General features: G+C 43.8%; 1 protein-coding gene across 6 annotated transcripts in view; it reads right to left on the bottom strand.

The window, feature by feature from the left end:
- Positions 1 to 267: 267 nt before the first annotated feature.
- Positions 268 to 21933, bottom strand: part of CNPY1 (canopy FGF signaling regulator 1) — a 43608-nt gene continuing 21942 nt past the window's right edge. The window contains exons 2-5 of one of the 6 annotated variants that reach the window (XR_001883092.1): positions 18280 to 18483; positions 15967 to 16469; positions 12399 to 12483; positions 268 to 357 (exon numbers count right to left, since the gene is read on the bottom strand). Coding sequence is in view for 3 of the 6 variants with exons in the window: in XM_017860566.1 (XP_017716055.1) it covers positions 12446 to 12483; positions 16373 to 16469; positions 18280 to 18483 (339 nt within the window). In the remaining 3 variants the exon portion in view is untranslated. Of the gene's footprint in view, positions 358 to 8126; positions 8367 to 10803; positions 12484 to 15966; positions 16470 to 18279; positions 18484 to 21933 lie in introns of those variants that run through there. The other 5 variants (XM_017860566.1, XM_017860565.1, XR_001883093.1 and 2 more) reach the window with 5 other exon arrangements.

The following is a 21933-nucleotide window of genomic DNA, read 5'->3' as shown; positions in this document are numbered from 1 at the left end:
CATCCAGGCTCCCCTTCCCATATACCAGGGGAGCAGCACCGGCTGGGACCACCGAGCTTCCCTGGCAGGACAGAAGAGTGTGGTCACTTTCACATTGCCGAGGGGAGGCTCCCTCCGTCACAGCCTCCCATCACAGGAGGGAACCCAGGACACAGAACCGTGGGGACAGGGGCCCAGCTCCCGGCCTTGCCCCGCCCAGGGAGGATTGTCCTGAGAGCCACTGCCCAGGCCTTCATGCTTCAGAAACCACCGGAAACAGAAGCTGAACGCGGCTACCCTGGCCACTGCAGAGCCCAGGAAGGGCAGGGCGCTGAATGGCCCGCCCAGCTGCACGCATGGCTGCGTCTTCTGTGTGCCCTGGGAAGAGAAAAGGAGGGACCACTCAGGAAGTGGCGGGGCATCTGCTCCCGCAGGAGAAACTCTTTTACATTTCTAATCAGGAGCCTGAGCTAGGGAGTGTCCTGCCCCTGTGCCCGCAGGGATGGGGGACAATGAGGCTCCTCAACTGTTCCAGGGTAGCCCTTGCAGGCAAATCGGAGAAGGCTATGGCTTCAGAAGGAAAAGGATCAGGGAAGAAGTCCTCACAGGAATAGACCAGGCCTTGGGCGAGGCTGAAATTCTTCCTCTACACCAGGACTGCTACAAGGGGTTGTTTGGTTTCTCTGCTGGTACTGTCTTCACACACTTACAATTAATATTATTAGCAGCAAGTGTCACTAAGGAGCAAGGAGCGATTTCTCCAGGAATCGGAAACTCCCCTCTGCCCCCCTGCAGCACCCGGTAAACTGGAGCTGCCTAAAAGCCTGCCACAAGGGGCTGGGTTTCTGGAATGTTCTTTCATCCCCTGGGAGTCCTGGGCTGCTCCGTCTGGCCCTCCCTCCGTGAGAAGGGGAAGACGAGGCTTGGATGAGCTGCCCTGGCCAGCTCCGGGCTCCACCCCCTGCACCCCGGCTGTTGCCATGGTTGGCCTCAAGCATCCGGCTCGGCCTACAGGAAACACGCTTATAGGACTTGCTAGGGCAGGAGAGAATGGGGTAACGCGGAAGGTGGATTTTTTTTTTTTTGAAATGAGCAAACAGTTTAGAGAACCCCACAGAAACAAAAGGGAAAAAGAAGGAGACGATCGAACAAAAGCCATCAGAGCGAAGAGCACCAGTGACAAGACACAGCCACCAGGGCGACCAGGTGGAGGAAGAGTTGGCAGCAGTGGGTGTAGAGACCGCAGGGGGCCAGGGGGGCAGGGGCTGTGGCAGAGGGGTTCCTGGGACCAGGGTGCGGGAACCCAACAGGCAGGGAGACACCAGGTGGGAAACAGGTGGACAGACAGACCTCCAGGGCTGAGGCTGAGAAACATGACCCAGGCTGGAGAGGGGAGGGTGAGAGACGGCTACCACCACAGCACGTGGGAGTGGGCACTGGGAGTTCACGGAATCGTGGAGCAATCAAAGGAACTCAGAAACCATCCCGTCAACCCTAGATTTTACTGGGTTTTTACAGAAACTGAAGCCAAAGGGTCCAGCACACAGTCCAGGGCCATCGCTCCGGCCTGAAGCAGTGTCCTCACCACACCAGGTCTCTGTGGCCAGCTCCTTTCCTGGCCCCACCCGGCTTGCTTTGGAAATACCCAGATGTACTTGAATACCAGGATAAAAAAACTGGAAGGAGAAAGGAAAATGCTGAGAGAGGGGGAAGGGTTAATCCAAGAGGGAAGAAACAAGCAGGGCAGGAAGCAGGAAGGAGGAGGAAGCTGGGGGCAGAGAGGAGAGGGACCTGGTGACGTGGGGGGCTGAGGGCGCGGGGACCCCCCTAGGCATTCTGGGTGCCATCTCCGTGCGTGACAAATTTCCAGACTGAAGCTCACATCGGCCTCTCTCAACTGTCTCCGCGAAGCAGGAGAAGGGGCTGTGGGGTTATCCATGGCTGAGACTCAGAGGACGGGGGGAGGCAGAAAGAAATAGAGCCGAGATGAAAGTCAGGGGACAGACAGAGGAAACCAGTCTGGAAATGGCAGAGAGGGAGAGTTCGTTTCCTCCTGGGAAGGTTCACTGTGAATGGGTTAGGACGTCTTTATTATGGAAAGATGACTCTGTGGTATCGTGCAACAACCTTGGCGGTCGTGGAAAAGAAATCGCTATGGGAACTTATACTTTTGATTTACGATAGAGTGAAAGAGTCACGTTACCCACGCTTTCATTTAGATTATTAGTTAAACGAGGAAATAGCCGCAGACCATTCCATTCTATTTGGTATACATTTCTAGAAGTCTATGAAATCAATCTGTATTTGGGAAGACCACTGCCTCCAGAGCACTTTATTTTGTGAACTATTGTGGCCCCTGAGGACCCAATGGTCATGGTCCCCTCTGCCACAATAAATGGAGCTTACAGCTAACTTCTGTAGAAACGTCCATTTCCTTTAAGTGTGGATGTTGGTCGGAAGGATTTCTTCAGTCTTGTCACTAATTTTATCACGTGACCAAAACTGAGCACTGGACATTGGATTTTCAAGATTTTCTCTGATAAAAATGAATCTTCTAATCCTCCCTAATTGAACAATTCTGTGTGTGATTTGGGTTTGAATTGTAAATTATAACCCTTTTCCTATTTTCTAAAATGCTCCTTTAAAAGTCTTATAAATTCACCAGTAGTCTTCATCATTTGAGGAGTAAATATAGTCAATTAGTCTTTTTGGAAGCATTTTAGGATGAAACTTCCAGATTAGTATTCATTTTAAGACCGAGAGTTAATGAGGAAAAAGCGGCAGACAGCACCGGCCAGGCAATGTATTCAACAGAAGCTCTAATTTGCTATGCGTCTTGGACCAAACACTCAGCCTCTCTGTGTTTCAGGCTCCTCTAAACAGGACTACTTATTTCTGTTTACTTTAAAGCAGGTGTTTTAAATCTGGATCCTGTGAACTTGCATGGGAAAAGTTCATCCTTGTTTTTACTAGTCCATCTCTAACTGGAATCCACTGATTCTTTTCATTATGAAGTAGACATCAAACCTTTGCAGGGTTTAGCAGTGCCTGTGACATTGCGGCTGATTTAAACCACATATATTTTCATATCATGTTATACCTACAGATATCTCAGAATATCATTTCTGCTCCTCACTACTTCAAAATTGGCCAATAGACCTGCTGCTACATCTTGTTATTAAAGATATTAGTAAAGAAAGATGCATCACAATGAAAATACATTTTGTAACTATTTAAATCTGACTGGTTCCCTTGAAATCCTGTGTATCTTATTGCATGCATTTAAATATATTCATCTCAGAAGGGTATGTCAGTAGGCTTCCCACGGCTGCCCAAAAGATCCATGGCATTAAGAAAGGTGAAGAAGCTCTGGTTTACAAGAATATGGAAAGGCGAAATGGATATTTGCTAAAAGGATGCCAGCTCTCTAGAGCAAAAAAAAAGGAGGAAAAGTAAGGTCAATAAATCACTGCTACAACGCTGAGGAATCCATACAATCAATAACTGTGCCAGGTAAAGGGTTTGACCCTGTGGCCACACTATAAAATTATTTGTATTCAAAGGAGTCAGTCCCCACAAGGAGGATTTCTGACACACTTGGCCCTGCGTTCCTCTCTGGGTCAGCGGTAACATGTGGGTGCTGTTTCTGTTCCCCACCACCGGGCCATGTGGGGCCTCAGGGACCCCAAACGCCTTGTGCTGCCACGGAGGCCTGGGAGTGAGCGCTGGTTCCGTGGTCTGCTCTGCTGCAGCCATGACACTGGGCCCCCAGCGCACCTTTGCGGTATGTGTTCTCAGAGTGCCCTCCTGCCTCTCATTGGCATACATGTTCACACCACGATCTTTAAGAGAGATGTCACCACGGACAAGCCCACGTCCAGCCTGTCCTAATGAGCAGCCGCCGGGCTGCCCAGAAAGTCATGGTCTTCTCAAAGGAAATGCTTCAGTGCTGATGTGTGACCCCACCACATCTGAGTGCAGAGCCCTGCAGCCTGGATCTCTTGACACCCTGCTCCTGCGTCAGAGCCGAGGGCCGCAGGCACTGTCTGGTCCAACCACTGCATTTAAATGATCTGGCCCATGACAGCAGGGAGGGCAGGAAGCCCAGGTCTGGGGTCTTTCTCCACCTGAGCAGCCCCTCAAGGGAGGCACGGGCGTGCTGCAGAGCCAGGAATCTGGCCTTTGACCTGGGCCACTTGTAAGTCTCCAGACCCTGGTTTGTTCTTTCCAAGGTGGAGATGAAAATGGCACTTCTCTACAAAATTTGTACAAGGATGAAATAAAATAGTGCCCTCGGGAGGGACGTATAAACTGTAAAGGGCAGTGCTGAGCTCGCCACCATTGCTGCGTTAGCAGGAGCTGTGGCGCACTGGACTCACCTGGCCGAGGCTCAGCAAACAGTCCTGCTGCAGAGTGTGGGCGGGCGGGGTTAGGGTCTGTCCAGGTTCCCTGTCCTGGAACTGAAGATGGGAATTTCCCATGGGCAGGACTCTTCTGCCTCCTCACCTGTCTGGTGCCAGGTCTCCCTGGAGGGCTCAGAGTCGCTGGAAATGTGGGTCCAAGTCTCCCTAGACCTTCCTAGAGCAGCAAGAAACCTGGCACCGCGGGTGGAAGCCTGGCCTGGCCTAAGCCAGCCTCTCCCACCATCACCAGCTTCCCAGCACTGACTTCCCCTGGGAGCCTTTCACCTCTGCAATTTTAGCTGATGGAAATGTTCTTGAATTTGCTAAATATTCTCTTACAAAAATTAATATCTGCATTGTTCTCAATAACAAACACTTGAAAATAATCGAAACGGCCTAATACAGGAGATCTGTTAAATAAATGTGGCTTGCAATATGTGAAATAAACAGTTTGCAGCCATTAAATTTTATGCTGTAGAAGAATTTGAGTGACATGAAGACAGATTCACAATACATCAAGTGAAAAGGCCAGGTCATAATGCGGTTGATAATATATAATCTAATTTATAGATGTGTGTATATACACACACGTATTAACAGATTTGCATGTGTATATATATGATGTAAACAATTATTTGGATGATGAAATTTTGAGAATTTTTATTTTCATGTTTTAAAATATGTTTTCTAAATGTTTGTATTTCTCTTATAAGAAAAAAATGTATTTTTCCAATTTTCATTTTGTTTTATCTGGTTTTAAATAAGAAACCCAAGCTAAAGAGGTTGGCAGCCCTTTTCCTCCATAGTTTTCCTGCCTGAGCAGCCTGAGGTGGTAGAGACCGCCTGCCCCATCCAGGCTGGGCCTGCTCTGGTCGAAATATCCCTCCAGAGGAGCAGAGTCTCAAGGCTCCCCAGAGCAAGGCTCGCACAGGCCCACCCTGCTCCTCAAGGGTTGGGGAGGGCAGCTGGGACAGTCCAGCTGCATCTGCAGCAAGGGAGGAGGCTCACATGAGCATGAGTTGGTCTCTGAAGTGGATGCAGTAGAAAGAATCAGAAACATCCCCTCAATGGGCATGGCAGGAGGCTGAGCTCGCTGTCGAAGCAGGCCTCAGTGAGGAGCTCCACGAAGTGGCAGTGATATCTTGAAAGGAGAGAATCCCCCGACCCAGGACCCTCAGGTACCAGCCTGTGTTGGAGACACACTCCCTAGGCATGGTTTTCAAAGGGAAGCTACCAGGATGCAAACTGGCTTCAGGCCCACCACCGAGTCCATGTGTGCCGAGACAGGTGCACCGACCTCACAGTCAGAGTCTGTGTTTAGCTTGAAATTTCACAGCACCCGTCCTCCAAGGTCTCCGGGCTACCCGAGCGCACTTCCTGTGGACATCCTGTCCCAGGCACGGCCCCTGGGGTCTACGCAGTGGTGTGCGCAGGGGGCGGTGCCTGGAGATTCCCAACACTCTTAGTCCTCCTGCAAAACCAAGTCCCTGCCTGAGATCAGGAAAAGTTCTCTGTCACACAGCCTGGGAACACTTGCCCTGGTTTTTGGGCTAAGACAAAGCCTGGCTGGGTGAGGCATTCTGGGCCACCATGGGGTGGGGGGCGGGGGGAAAGTCCCCTTCTGGATCTTCCCAGCTGGGTGAGGCATTCCAGGCCACTATCAGGGGTGGGGTGGGGGGAAGTCCCCTCCTGGGTCCTTCCAGCTGGATGAGGAGTTCAGGGCCACCATCGAGGGTGTGGAGGAAGTCCCCTTCTGGGTCCTCCCAGCAGGTACTGAGTCCTCCTGATCTTACTCCTTCACTCTCAGGTGAGAGACTCCAAGGGGCTCCCTTATTCCCTGACGTCACGGGAGCTCTTGGCCTGGCCTCCTTCCCTCATGGCTACCACAGCCCACCCAATCAAATAACACATTTTTTGACTTAAAGTTCTCCAATTTTGGTGTTTTGTGTAAGTGCTTCCAGGCAGCCAGTGGCCTAGTCTTTCGTGGTCCCTGCTCTCCTCACAGTTCAGGAAGGAGGCCCTGTCCAACTGAGCAGAGCACCACCCTCCACACTAAATGTCCTCACCAGGCCACACCACAGGTCGCCCTCCTGCTATGCTGGTCTGACCTCAGGGGCTCCTCTCCCCATGAGGACCTCTGTGCCCCCCCTGCACCACTCCTGTATCCTTCTCGGCACCCAGCATGGGGCCTCAGGTGCACTAGGGCTTCCCGAGTATTTGCTTATTTAAGCACAAACCCAAAAAGGCCAAGGGCAAGGGTGTGTTCAGAACAGTGAGCACGGCAGGTTTTAGGGGGCCGGGCGCTCAGAAGCACCCACTGGGCATCTGAGTTCTGTGCGGAAGATTAAACCGAGAGGAATCTCAGAGAGGAGCGGTGGTTACTTGCAAACCATCATCGGCTCCCAAGCTCAGCTGCAAGACCCCACCCAACTGTTCCACAGTCCTGGAGGGGCTGAGGTGCACTGCCCCCAAGCCAGGGGTGCGGGATTGGATCACCGGGCCCTTTCTCAGGATTCTGCACCACAGGTTCCATTCGGATCACGCCCAGGGGAAGCGCTCCTCCAGTGGTGACAGTGGTAACTCACAACTAACCGGACTGCCAGCCGCGAGAAGGGCCCTGAGCTGTGCTGAGGCCTTTCCCAGGTACAAATCAATGTGAGAATGAATGGGAAGGAAGCAGTAGGCTCACCCTCCTCCCGGAGATAAAGCTTTGTTTGAACCTATGCTGTGGTGTCTGTTCCTTCGGGATCTACATTGGCGGGGTGAGGATAGCCTACGCTCAAGAGCATGGACTGCCCGGAGCAGGAATGCAGGACAGTCAGGGGATCCCGAGGCACAGATGCTGCAGCAGCCAGCCTGGGCTCTCTGCCCTCACTGCCTGTGCCCACGGGCTCCGCCTGGGCCAGCCGGCCCTGGGCTGGGTCACCCAGCTGGCCTGTGCAGGGCCCAGGTTGGGGCCTCTGCGCCTGCTGCCACCTGGGCTGAGGCATAAGGCCAATGGTACCTTACTTAACACTGTCGGTGCACAGGAGAAAACGCCCCTGGTCTGTTAATAAATCACTAGTTACTAGAAGGGAAGCACAAGAACTAGAGATGCTATCGTTTTCTTGGACTTGAGACTCAGTTATCAGGTACAAAGGAAAGCATTTCTTAACAACAACAAAAAATCCAAACGTGTTTCTTTCTGAAGCCGCAGTGCATCACACCGGTTAGTAAGGCGGAGCAGCATCTTTTACCGGGCTTTGTTTCAGAAAGGGATTTGCTGCAATCAGCCCTCTCTTCCAACCTCGACACAGCCGTCTTTCTACAGCGGGATCTTGCCATAGGGCCAGTGCATGCTCACAAAAATGGCTGGGATTTTTGCATTTTGGAAAGAGAGAGCCACACCACACCCACGGGCACACACGAGCTCCACCAGGCACAGTTGATCCAGATCCCTGGAATCGAGTGAAGATTTCCAGTGGGGCTTCCACTCTCGAAATTGGTCAAGGTGTCAGCATCCACAGCATATGCAAAACTGCGCTAACCTGCAACATTTTCTGTTTATCATTTAGGGGCACTGCTTCAAAACATGCATGCACCCATGACCCTTTAACTTAGGGGCTTTATATTTCATCATGGCTTTGATTGCATGTAAAAGCAATTCAAGGGTATATTTTTACCTGAAGGTCTAATAATTTAATAACACTTGTTGAAGCCACATTTGTATTAGATTTCACTCTGTTTTAATACCACGTTGCTTTACATAGGGTCCATTTTTAATAAGGACCAAATAGTCTATTTTTTGGTTCTCTGCTTTCTTCTGTAAACCACAGGGCATGAAGGTGCTTCATCAGCGCCCTTTGATGAAGAACAACAGAGCCATGAAGATTACTTCTATCAGACAATGAAAATCACCTGATTGAAATCTTCTCTCTCTCTGTTGACAATGGTGTCGCCTCGTGGATTACAGTCACCTTTTATCGGCCAATATCAGAGAATTTGCTGTAGAGAAATTCCCACTTATTCAGAAAGCTGCTATGAGGCAAACCCTTAATATAAAATATCAGGAGTACAGTCTAACTTTTCAGGTGCCAACCTTCTTATTCCTAAAGTTTGAGACAGCTATTCTTGTTATTCCTAAAGTTTGAGATAGCTATTCACATTCTTACTTACAGTATACCGGATCTTTCTGAGCCCCGGCCATGCTTAATCAGCTGACACTGGGCATCCGATGCTTCAGTACATAACCTGCCTTCCCTAGACATTGGTGTGTTAACAATCCCAAAAGGAGAAGAAAGTTACTGGAACCCTTATCAGCTCCACGGGAAGGCCATGTCCCTCTGGGTCACATCTTGGATTCACTAAGCTCATGATTTGCGAACTTCCCCCTGCCCTGTGGTTTTGAGGGAGCAGGACTCTCTATCAAACTGCTCACCTTACTGTATTGGGATTTTACTCTCTGCTACTATGCTTTAGAGGGAAATTATTTAATCTGTGGTTTACTGAAATCCATGTTCCATATAGTGACACACACTATAAGAGTCTATGCTAGTTCCAGTGCAGCCTCATGGCATTTTTGTTTTCCAGAAACTTCATAATAGATTAAATATGTTTTATGAATATCTTACTGTGGCAGAGGGTAGAATCTTTTTTATGTCCACTGTAATTTTTTTTCTTTCATGAAAATCTGGAGATAATTCTCCAAGATAAGGAGCACAGGAATGTTTCTTTAATTAAGGAATTTTAAAAAATAAAGACCCTATTTTTTCCCTGAGATCTCCACACTAGAAATTCGAACCTCTAGCCGATCTCCCTGTGTCCTCTCTATTATGTATGTCCGTGTCTGTGTGTTTGTATGTATGTATCTACATTTCCATGTTTCTATCTATCTGTTTATCTCTTTATCCATCCATCTATTTTTGGACTATCCTGAAGAATCCGGAAGGGCAGAGAGCTGTATGTGACATCCAAGACTCTTCTTCCACAAACTGTCCTTCTGAAGCAAAGCCCCACGTTTCTGGTGATGACCCCACAAGTGAATGAGCCAATATTATATTAAATATCATCACCACCACCTCCTGCCCTTGGAGCAGATCGTGAAAAGTGGACTACAAAGAGCAGAGCCTCTCTCCTCAGCAAACACACGTTTAGGGGAAGGGGCAACAAGTTAAACTTCGCATGAGAGCAATATCATTTACTGTGTCTTTCCCTAGGTCATGTAAGGGCAGTACATTTTTATGACTTCCATAATTCCATTTCATTTATTGCATTTGATCTTTTTATCCACTTGGTTTCTTGGTCTAAAAGCAACTAATCTGAGGAATTTAAGAAACGTATAAAGGGGAATTAAATTATAGCTAGGGAATCATAATAAAAACACACTTGTATCTCACAGGTACATTCATAGTGTGATGGTTTCGTATCATTGTTAATTGCGTCTTGGTATCAAACTATACAATATCCTATTGCGTGAGCTTCAGCACATTTAAGATTACCTCACAAATTCGTACCAAGTTTTAAAACAGGCCACAAAATCACATCAAAGAATGACTTTTCTCATATTCCATGACAATCTGAATTTTAAGCTTGATATATAGTTTATCATTTTTTATTTAGATAAAATGATTATGTATGTGAATAAATATCAACCTAAGCCGAGAAACAGATAAAAAAGCACAGTCAGCTATTGACTCTATTTTTTTAGGGTTGTCTTAGTAAATAAAGTATTGATCTTTCCCGTTTGGGACTTCAGCACAATCCCACTCTCCACTCCTCAGTAAAACAGATTCATTGTCCTTGGCTTGTTCTTAGCAAATAGTAATCCACATCACAAAAAATAAAAACTGGGCATCTCAGCCAATTTGGTCTTTTTTTTTTTATGAGAACAGGTTCACATGTCTTCATGGAGACCCAAACCAACCATCTCATAAGAGAACAATTTGAAACCATCCAGCCTCAAACGGGTCTTCTCTCCTCATTATTTTAATAAGCATTACACACCCTACCCCGTGTTTCTCCAGGGATTTTTTTGGACATAGAACTAGGCCGCTTTCATCAGTTCTGAGAAACGTTTCTCTCACACCGTAATGTTGCCTTGTTTTATTTTGTTTTTGTTTCCTCTCCATGACTTGTTTTTATTTCGGTTTTGGTCAATAAATGTGACTTACAAGGCACCGAGGTGGCTAGAAGGATGCTAAAGTGAGTAGCTACTGTATCTCATTGCTCATGAGCAAAAGCAGCACCACCTAACAGTGACCCAGAGGGGAACCTAAGACTTCCTGCAGCCATGAGAAATCCAGTGGCTTGTGCGTTATCACTCAAATACAGGTTTAATCAGTAACTTCATAGGCTACACACATTTACATGAGTTTAGCAAGTTTGATCTGGAAAAAAATTCTGGAAAGAAAAAATATACAAGTCATGAGATATTAAATATTTACAAGACACAAGACTATTTTTAATGGGAAACCCAAGAAAGACACTGAAATGCCATATTTAGCAAAACCTTAGCTATTGGCTGTAAGTCAAGGTTCCCGGCCCTCTTCATTCAAAGCAAAGCATGACTGTCAATGAAAGGCACCCCTCAGTGACAGGAGGTGCACCTCCCCACGTCCGTTTAGTCACAAACAGGAGTCCACATTTTCTTAATTTCTATAATTAGTGTTAGTATTGTCTACATTTGAGAATGTTTAATGATGATCAATGAGAGTATGAAAACAAATTTGGCAACACTTCTACAATTACAACTGTGAACATTTTTCAGTGAAGCTGACTTAGAGTCACAGTTCCCACCATGTTCCTGTGAAGGTCACCAGGTTTTCGGGAATAAATTTCCTGTTTAGTGCATTTCCCAAGAAAACCCAAGTTAGGAGAATGTTCCTGATTTACTACTTTAAATGCCAAATTAACCTTAACTAGGTACATTTAAATAAAGCTATAGGGACTATGTTTTAAATAACAATTGTCCTACCCTACTGGAAAATAGTGTTAATTATTATTCAGTTCTATTTCCATCGTGTGTCAGCTAGAGTGCGAGTTCGTTGTCTTATGTAAGGAGCCATCATACTTAAGCAGCTACAGACAGGACAAAAAAAAAGCACCCAAATAATTAAGTGATATTAACTTACTAACTTTTAATCAGAGTTGAGGTGGGGAGGGGACATGGAAAGCCCTTCCCCTTAGCTTTGGTAAATTTTCCTAAATACAAGGATTGTTTCCTGCTGAAGAGTCAGGAGAATGATTTAAACACACAATGTGCTTTTTAAGCAACTGAGTAACAATATGGCAAAGAGTTTTAGGTCTTCTGGGCAGAATGTGTAGCATCCTACCCACTTGATTGTCACCAAAGACAATGAGAATCTCTTTGTAGAAACTGGTGTAGACTATACCCTGACATTTTTCATCACTAAAGTCAGATTCCATTGAATGCAAATTTAACAGAGATAAAGAAATTTCCGGGAGTGATTATTACTAGACTTTGTATATAAGTGTGGTCAAAGGATAATTTCCCACCAGGTCCCAACTCTCTTTCCATTCCTGTAGAAGAATGGAAAATTATTTAGTAGTAAACTCAACACGCTAAATGTGAGCCACCAATAGCCATATCTCACCCAGAAGACCACATTTTGAATTTGTTGCCATGTATTTCCTTAAATTTATAGGCAATCAAGTATTTGAGAATTCAAATCCAGTTCTTATCAGATAGCGACTGCACTTGTATATGTGCACACACAGTGTTATAAAATAAACAGCATACATTAAGAAATCCCTATTTTGTTTATGAAATGTCTTCACTTTTCCCCCAATACAGAATTAAATTCTTTATTGCCAAGCTTGATTCATCAAAATCTGCAAAGGTTAATTTAAGTTTCATGTACTCCTCAGCTTCATCTATTAAAAAAACTCAGGGTTTGTCATGATGTCAAACAACAGATTTTCAAAATAAATCATAAACGGAGACAAACACGGTATAAACAAGAGACAAAATTTCTTATCATGAAAGATAACACGCAAACATAAAATGCAGACATTGACCTTTGGGTGTGACTTTACTCCTCTCTACAACTAGCAGCACGGCACTCCTAGAGCTCAGTATGATTTGCGGAAGTTTCACACAGATCTGGAAAAAACAAATTAGATAGCATCATTATTACTTTAGACGCCAGCCCATTAAGTAATTTATGTTATGCAAAAACGACGTTCTGGTGGAAGCATATTTTAAAATCTTTTATTATGGAAATTTTCCCAAAATGTTATTATAGAAATTACCCCAAAGCAGAAAGAAGGATGTAATCTATTCCCCTGCACCCCAAACCCAACTTCAACAAAGATCAACACTGCTGTTCTTGCCTCATATTCCAGTCTTTTTTGGCTGGAGGATTTTAAAGCAAGGCCAAGATATTGTGTCATTTCACCCATGGCTCCACTCAGAGATATTCCACAGCTTGTAAGGGGCACAGGACATCTGGCGTTTAACCCAAGGACCACAGAAGCAACTAGATACTTTAGTAATACTGCTTTTCCAATTGGAAGCAATTAATGCAAACTCTATTGAAAAAGGCTATGGATTACTTTAGCTACATAACTTTTAAAAAATATGCTCGCCTTTGAAAGTAATTATTTTACGTATTAGAATTTAACATTCCCATTAGTGTTGAGAAGTCTACATAAAAAGGAAAAAATCTTTTACTTTAAATGTAGGCTCAACATTTCTAGATACGTGATCTCATCTTCATACGCTGCATTCAAAATTGTTATGTGGCAAATTCATCAGTGATGATGCTTTTAATTGTTAAGGTTTGATATGGAAGCAGAAGTGATACATACAGAATATATTTGTGTATTTATTTATGCCATCACATATTCTATTTAACAAATACTTCCATGAGTATTAGAAGATCCATTCATTTCTAAGCTACAGTACTCTGTTCCATACCTTGAGTGGCAAAGAGCTGCACTTTTCATCACGACCCTATAGCACACTAAGATTTTAATCATTTTGACTCCAAGACATCAAAATGACATTCTGGAGAAGTCTGGGCTATATGCCCCAAGATATTCCACCAAGAACATCTAATGAACTTGCCTTTATTTCTTGCCTAGGAAAAAAAGAGATTATCTGAGGAATAACCCCCTATTACTCTGTCTCACACCCCAAAAACAGAGTACATTTGATGACTTTTATTCTATCCAGTATATAAACTGCAGTGGCAGTCACAGATTCACTTGTAATCCTATAACCTTTCATTGAGTTTTTTTCACTCATCAAAAAAATGACACATAATGTTTATGAAAATCTCAGTGATGTGTTATATTTTCATCCAAACACAATCATCTTAAATTTGACATATATATTTTCTCCATTCTTCCCCACTTATTTTTGTGTATGGGTGAATGTTAGAACTTCAATATTTTGAAGAGTCTGTGAACGTGCCCTTACTGGCCAACATGTGATTATTATAAATAAAGTGAAATAATTTACATTAAGAAGAAAAAAAGTGAAACTCTTATATAAACAAGGTGTATGTAAAGTGTAGAAAGGAACTAAACTTTCAATAAAACCTCTAATTCTACCAATGTCTATTTTCTAAATATTTATCTTCCTAAAAGCAGCGTGTGAATATTTTAACAGCATAGTGTCTTTGCACTTAGTATACACTCAGTAAATAGTTATTGCTTAATGTGCAGTTCCATACCCTCCAAAACACACACATGCACACACACACACAGAGTCACATCTTTAAGACATTGTTTAAACTCTGGAGAATCCATCACAGCAAAGCTGTAGTGCAAGATGACAGGGCAAAGTATCGCCTTCACAAAGCAGAGTGTGACTGTCATATTCTGGTTGTAAAGTGGCTGTCCTTGTGTTTTCGATTAGGTACCAGTGCATCTGGAGTTTTCTACTATACGAACATCTCATCCTTCAGTTGTCTGAAACCATCCTCATGTGTTAAGACACATGAATTCTCTGTTGCTTTAGTCGCTTATCACAGTTTTTATCATTGATGTGTTGCTTGAGCTTTTCTATCAAAATTGTTCAGTTTGAAGAAACTCTCTTCCTTGTTATTGTGGTATTAACTCACTTCAACAGCAGGGCTTTTTGAGTGGGTGGGAGAAGACTAGTCCCTTTCTAGGAGTAATTTATTCTCGGTTTTTAACTTATGAGTGGTTCAGAACATCCATAAATATGTTTCAGGAAGAAACGTTACCTGAAAGGACTCACCCTGTTTCACTACGTTGTGGTTCAATGATGGCTTGCACCTTTGAGTATCTTTCACACCTTTTACTTCCAACACTGCTGTTCATAGTGGTAAGGACTTAATCAGTGTTTTAAAAATCAAATGCCAATTAAAAATTATCTAATCAGGTTTCATTTTATCCTTGCAAAATTGCACCTATCTTAGGTTTATTCTTTAGGCTTGCATTTTCCCAAGGTTAGTGTTAATTTTTATTCCAATTATAAATAGGCAGAAAGAATGAAGAAAGGTAGTTAAGATTATTGAAATTAAGTCAAATTGACAAACTTGGGAGCAGTCTTTCCCCAGGATCTTATTATTCGGGGTGACCACTGCTGGGACTAGTTACTGGAACCCTCTCTAGTCCTCCTGGAGCATCTGAGAGAGGGCCCATGTAGCAGTGGATCTGCGTTTGTCATAGACCACGTCCTTTATGAGGAAAAAATTGGAAAATCAACATTTCAAATATTGTTCATCACATTTTTGCTTATATCTGAATGCCTCCATACATCTCTGAATTGTTTGAAACACTTTAAAAACATTTTCTGTGGGAAGTTGTGGCTATGGACATCACACATTTCTATAGTATGTCTCCAACATCCAAGAAAAATACGCCAAATGCCTGAATAATCCTGACTGCATCGTCTCACTGTATTCTTTTGCAAGCTTCATTAAAACTGGATTTTAAACAGGAAACAACCCAATTATCTACTCAGAGTAAAAAAAAAAAAAAAAACAAAAAAAAAAACCTTACTTGTTCTGTTAATGGGGGATTTGTGTACTTCTTGTTTAATGGCTTTTGATGACATGAATATTTATCTACAAATATGCAGTAGCGGTTATTTTAAGGACTTTGGCACTACATTTGATATAATGGATGTAGGTGTATTCTATCCTTTACTGTAAACAACTGCTGAATGCTAATTGTCTCAAACTTCCATATTGTTTAAAAGTACCCCACTGGCTTTAAATCATTGTCTTCATATCTACTCACTCATTTCTTCCCAAAATATCCAAAAGAATGCACAACTGTGTACTCCATTCTTATAAATGTCTTAAACAAGCATCCAAGTTAGAGGACTAGAAGGTCTATGTACAGCCAACAGAGTGGAGAGTCAGTGATCACCACTTTCAACTTTGTATATTATAAATACAATTCTGCTCATTTTTTCCAGCTTCTGAGTGTGTGTATATGCTTCAGAATTAACTTGTTTTCCATCCTCTGAGCCAGAAAAAAAATTTTTTTTAAGAAGTGGATACAGGAATGGAACCTGGAAAAAAAAAAATCCAGCATCCCCCCCGCCCCGCCCAAACAAGCAAACAAAAAAAAACTTTAGAAAGTTCTTACAAAACAAAAATCGCACCTTCTGCTGGTGTAGCAAATACTCAAGCCACGAAGTGAGGGTCTCCTTCCCTGGTCCAGGATGGAAAATCCTCTCTCTCAAAGTTCTTAAAAGAAAGTACTTGGGAGTCTTCTAATGCTGAACAAGAATTTTCTCCTTAACAACTGGAAATCAAGAATGTTTGATTTCACTTAACATGTAGAGGAAAGAAAGTACAAAGAGGAAGGCCACACAGCCCTGTGGTTTCTGTTTATCTGTTTTCTCTCACATGCTGTTGTTTCTGATTCAGCGGAGACGGGGGATCCTGTGTCAGAGCTGTGGGTCGCAGAGAGGCAGCGAGGCTCGGTTTGCAAACAAGACGCTGCAAGGCTGAGTGAGAGACAGAGGGTGTGCGAGCAGCGAGTACATGTTACATCAGACACAGTACCTGATTTTTCACTGCACAGCTTGTCAGCTAGATAGTGTGCTTCCTGGGCGATAAGTGAGAATATTTCATCTTCATACTCTTCTATTATAGTTTCACACTGTAGAAACATAATAATAACATATGTGGATAGACGCACACTGGCGGGGCACTTTGTTAGGAAGGACTTTGCAACAATTTATTAGCTACACATAGGAAATCATGTAACCAAGGTGGTCCATTTTTATTAGCCCTTTTGGTTTAATACATCATTGCATTGGATTAACCCTCTTCCCAGAATGTTAATTGCATCATTTTCCTGGGGCTTAAGTACATGATGAGTTGTGTTGGAAGATGTGGGAGGCTGAGGAAGGAACATCATTCTTTGCATGTTTCACTTCCTTAAATTGGAATGGAAGTCATAGGAAGAAATGGGCCTCCCATTTAAGGAGCTGAAAAGTCTAACGGTTTTAAATTTAAAAATGAAAAGACCACCAGGCTCTCCAAATGGTTTAGAACCAGTTTTCCTTGAGATTTAACAATAATAATCCATTTTGGTGTCTGAAAAGTGGTGAAAAACAATTAAGGCTTCTCAGCAATCGAAACAACGCCCATCTTCAAGTTTCAACTTGTGGACAGCACAACCCTGACGCAAACACCTTGAAACACAACACCTGACAGTTTATTGGGAAGGTGTCCTTTTCATACTATTTAGAGATTTCCCATCCCCAGAATTTCAACTTCACTGAAAAGGGTTGGGGGGGGACCCTGACCTTTCAAGAGAGGAGGGCTCAAATAGTGTCCCCGCATTTGATCATCTTAAATTCTAACTGAAGTATGTTTCTTTGTTAAAGAACTACCAGGTTATACTTTTAGAAGCTGTGAAGTTACCCAACGGTATTCACTAGAGACTTGTAAATCATTTTCTGAGTTCATTAAGCAAGACTCTAAAAATTTTTAATGGCATTTTAAAATATTTAAATTTCACAGGTTTTGCCTACTTAAAACCTGTGAAATACAAATGCACTCATTCATTGCCATTCTTATTCTGTGGTACTTTTAACTCTGATAATTGCCTTTACTTTCTAATTAAAATAAAATCTTTAAAAATTGGCTAAAGCCCTTATTTCAAGGTTTCAGCAGGCCTGACATTCTGGCCAATGTGTGAACTTAATAATACATTTTTAAAAACAGGACTGCCCATCACTTTGTCTGATTCAACAGCATTGACTAAAGTGAAATATATTGCAATGTATTTTGCCAAGCATATTCTAGCAAGCCAGAGACTAGCATTCATGAAAAATCAACATTATACTGGAAGGAAATTTGACATCAAGCCCACTATCATACCTAAGCCTTTGTTTAACTTAGCTTGGGCTAGAATACTTGAATTAACTCAGGATCCAATTCTCCCTCCTCTGTGAAGCCTTAGAAAAAAAGAGATGGTTGCATCACTCTCCCTCTAGCATTCGGCTGTAAATATTTGAAAGCGACATTCGTTTTAATTTGGCTTTTAACCTGGAAACCACAGCCCCTGATTCCTTACGTGGAAACCTGTGAGAGAACCTTCCTCGCACCAGCACGGAGACCACTCCGGAGTCCCCACACAAATGGTTTCAGCAAAGCATTGTGCAAAACTGTGTCTTCAAGTCCCCGGGATTTGTGAACAGCACCTTCCATAAAGTATCACTGAAATGTATCCATTGATCACCACAAATTGCCACAAACCCTTAGGTGTCTCAAAAGTCAAGTTACAGATGTATGGTGAGCACTTAAGCAGCAAGACAACAAAGTCAGCAGACGACATTTTAATGTGCATTTGATGTTTCATATCTTGAAACTCAACTACAACAAGAGTAGTAAACAACAAAAAAGAGTTCCAAAAACACGTTTCTGGATCCTACGATTCATCTGCAAGGAAGAGAGCTTACCGCAAATTTCAAAGGTCTGTAAGCATCAGAATAAAAATACAATTTTTTAAATTCTTGGTATATTCTGTCTCCTTTCCTAGGAGCAAATCTCTTGAAAGTTCTCTCCTTCGTCACAGGGTCTTCCTCAAGCTTGTAGTCGTTCATTCGCTCACAGACTTTCTCCAAAAGGTCCGTTAGGAACGCCTCCGACTGGGCTAGGGGGATCTAAGAAGAAAGACAGGGCGAGGAAACTTGTCTTAATGTTAATGTTACTTCAAAGACCTTCCGGCGAGTCCACATGGAAACGCCACACTCTCCATGAATGCAAACGTGTGCCACTTCCCTAGCACAGACACAGTAGACGGTACCGTAGACTGTTATTACAATGTAACAACAACCTGCTTTACATCATTACGGGGTTGGCGTAAATTCTAGTTTTTTAAAAGTGCATATATTTCAAAGTGGACAGAAAAAAATACATTCAAACTAGAAACTATACCTCTACCTAGAATCATGTTTAGAAGTCACTGAGCATGTAGCAAAAAGCATGACGCATAGAAAATGGCAGTTATTATCCATCTACTTGTCAGACAGAGAGGAGAGAGAGAGGAGGGGGAGAGACACAGAGAGAGGGAGAGAGAGAAGGAGGGAGAGACAGAGAGAGGGAGGGAGAGAGAGGGAGAGAGAGCGCGCGCTCAGCTGGCTTCAGACCCCATTAGTCGGGGAGAAGTTGAGGAGGCCCAAAGTCTGTCTGGCCCACCCCGGGGCTGCCCTTGGCTGCGCGTCCCCCGCGCTGCAGCCGCGCGATGGCCCGGGCTGGGGTGGACGCGGAGCTGGGAGAGGAAGGGGCTCCCGGACGGGCGCCCCATCTCCCAGGCGGGCTCCTGGGCTGCTTTCTTTGGGAACAGCTGGTGCACGTCCCCGCTCGCCCCTCTCCCTCCGGAATTCGGCGAGGATTCAGCTGGACCCTTTGGCCACCACCTCCGCCCCGGGCGCGGGTCAAAGAGCACCCCTCGCCCTTGGTAACGGAGACAAAACGTTCGGGGCCGTCTAGACAGGTCAAGGTGCAGGATGCGGCGTCCCCGCGGCTCCTTCCGGAAGGGGGCGTGGAGCCGCCAAGGGCGCCGGACCGCGCCGCAGCCCGCGGCCTTTGCGGGCTTTTTCCCTCTCCACCCTCTGCTGATCAAAGTAGGAAGTTTGCATGACAACCGCAGTGAAAGGGGCTGAATCACAAATGAACTCGATTTCTGCAGTGTTGATCTATCCAGCCTCCATTGTCCCCTTTCAGGCGCAGTATGAACCCTTCCGGTGCCAGCGACCGCGCTACATTCACAGGCGCGCTCGGGGCGCACAAAGGGTCTCCGCGCTTCACCGCCATCTGGCCACAAATCTCATCAGCGGCGCGGCGGCGTCCCCTTGAAAGCGCGGGCGCAGGGTGCGCCTGTGTTCTTTAGACCCAGGTTCCATTACAAACCACCCCGCATCGCCACCGGCGCCCCCCGTTTCAATAAGGAAGCCAGTTTGTCAAAACATTCTAAAGGAAACTTGGGAAGAGGACGCGCCAGAGAAATACAGCCGCGATTAACTATCAGCTGCGCCTCCCCGGTGCACAGGTAACATCCCTCCTCCTCCCCCACGACTCCACTGGAGCTTGATTTTGAGCTGCTCTCAAGGCCCAGGCACTCGAATCGGAAGTCAAATAGCTTATGGACTATTTAATAGAATATACCACCACATGTATCTAATCACTCAAATACCACGTTTTTAAAACTCATGAATGTTTTAATCTCTAAAAATGTCTGCACTCAAAAACTGCAGCCTAAGCGGCTCAAAGTGCGCATTTCAAACACAAGTTGCGTTCTACTTACGCTTTAATTATGCCGTTCATTAATTTTCATTGATTAAGTTGTAAAACATGCACACAATACGTAGATTAACAAACAAAACTGAAAATCTGTTTTATTAATTTACATAAACAAATAATTAAATACATATTAATCATTGGAAAAACTATAAAATGCAGAGGCAGATTTTAAAATGTGATTTAATCAAGACAGATCACTAGCGGAAAGATTATGGAGGTTTTCTTTTCTGTGATGCATGTATTTTAAGTATTATTTCCTTAGCTGATACATATACAATATATTCATAGTAGCTTCTGGATGTCAACAGAGTAGCATTTTACCTGAACGTGAAGAATAGACTCTTTCATTAAAAAATATCTAACTGTAATCAAGAAATTCATTCTCTCTCTCCTTCCCTTCCTCCCTCCCCCCGTCTGGTTTCCCATCTGAAAAGTAAACATACTTGAGGCTTGGGGGGATGGGGACCGAGCCAGGAGGAACCATGGTCTGATCGCCCGGGGCTTTCAGAAACTTAGGCCTTTCTTCCATTAGAACACCAGACTCCGTCCTAATACACCACCTAATTCATGTTGAGTAGAGGCCACGCTGAAAACTAATTTTTCAATTCACAGAACATTGTGAGCTATTTGCAAAAATTGCTGAGCATCTAAGTTTTGAGCAAAATAGTGATGTTTGTGTGGAAGGCCTTCCACAACTCACTTCTGCGGGCCATTTGATTCATTTCCTAGGTTGCACCTTTTGGAAACAGTTCCCCATGTTAAAAGTTTCCACCTACCAGTGGATTGTTTTTATTTTGAAAGTGTAATTTGACATGTTTGAATATACTGCCATTTTGCCTATTTTAACACAAGTATGTTATGGCAAGGTGCAAACGTGTGAATTTCTATAATTTTGTCAGTCTATGGAGGTTGACTGGCTTTTTGATGTGATTCTCTAGCCCTTTAAAGTAAACATCCTTTAAAAGTAGAAAATGTTTGCTGGCAGCTAGCTCGCAGACACTACCTTACGATGTTCGTTAAAAAAAGGAAAGGGAAAACAGCCAGCATGACACGAGTGGAGCTCATTTTTGCAGAAGGTTAAGAAACATTTTGATCCTAAAATGCCAAAGCATCAATTTTTGTGAGAAAATATTTAAGAAAAAGATGCTATGCATTACAGCTCTTTATACATTTATTCAAATGTACATGGTTAGAGTTTAAAATGATTCTAAGCAGTTGAACTACGATGAGTACATTTAAAGACTGTTCACAGAATAACTGGGCTTTTTTCTCCCCCCCTTCAAAATGTTTTGATTATAAGAGGCCAATAAGTATTGGGACAAGTGGAATAAATCGAAGTCTTTCTATACTGTGAAGATTTTGAATAGTACTTGTCAATAAAGCACCTCCTATTGTAATCTTAGGGAGCCTTGTCTCTGCCCTCCAAGGACTGTCTCAGAGATACTAACCTCATTAAAATATGAATGAGAAGGCCTGTGTATCCAGAGAAAACCCACGCACTGGCACAGTTTTCTTATCTGCCATTGCTTTTACATATGGACTTGTTTGGTACAAGTTATAAGTAGAAAAATGATCCATGATAATTTCATTGCTATCTTAGAGTACCCCAAGCACTCCAAGTAAATCCTAACTTTTCCTAAATTTTAAACCCACCTATAGCTCTTAATCATACTTCCTAAATGTAGTGCCTATTTCTCCCCCTTTACATTTCTTCTGACCTTGTGCTTGTTATGTGAGCAATGGGATGGGGGTGGGGGGATACCCACATCCCTACTTTAGAATGGAAAAAAGTACTTGAAAGTTCTGACTTT

This window comes from Rhinopithecus bieti, unplaced genomic scaffold (genome assembly GCF_001698545.2).
Source record: "Rhinopithecus bieti isolate Rb0 unplaced genomic scaffold, ASM169854v2 scaffold_50877, whole genome shotgun sequence".
Classification (NCBI taxonomy): domain Eukaryota; kingdom Metazoa; phylum Chordata; class Mammalia; order Primates; family Cercopithecidae; genus Rhinopithecus; species Rhinopithecus bieti.
This window is presented reverse-complemented; position numbering and strand designations above follow the sequence as displayed.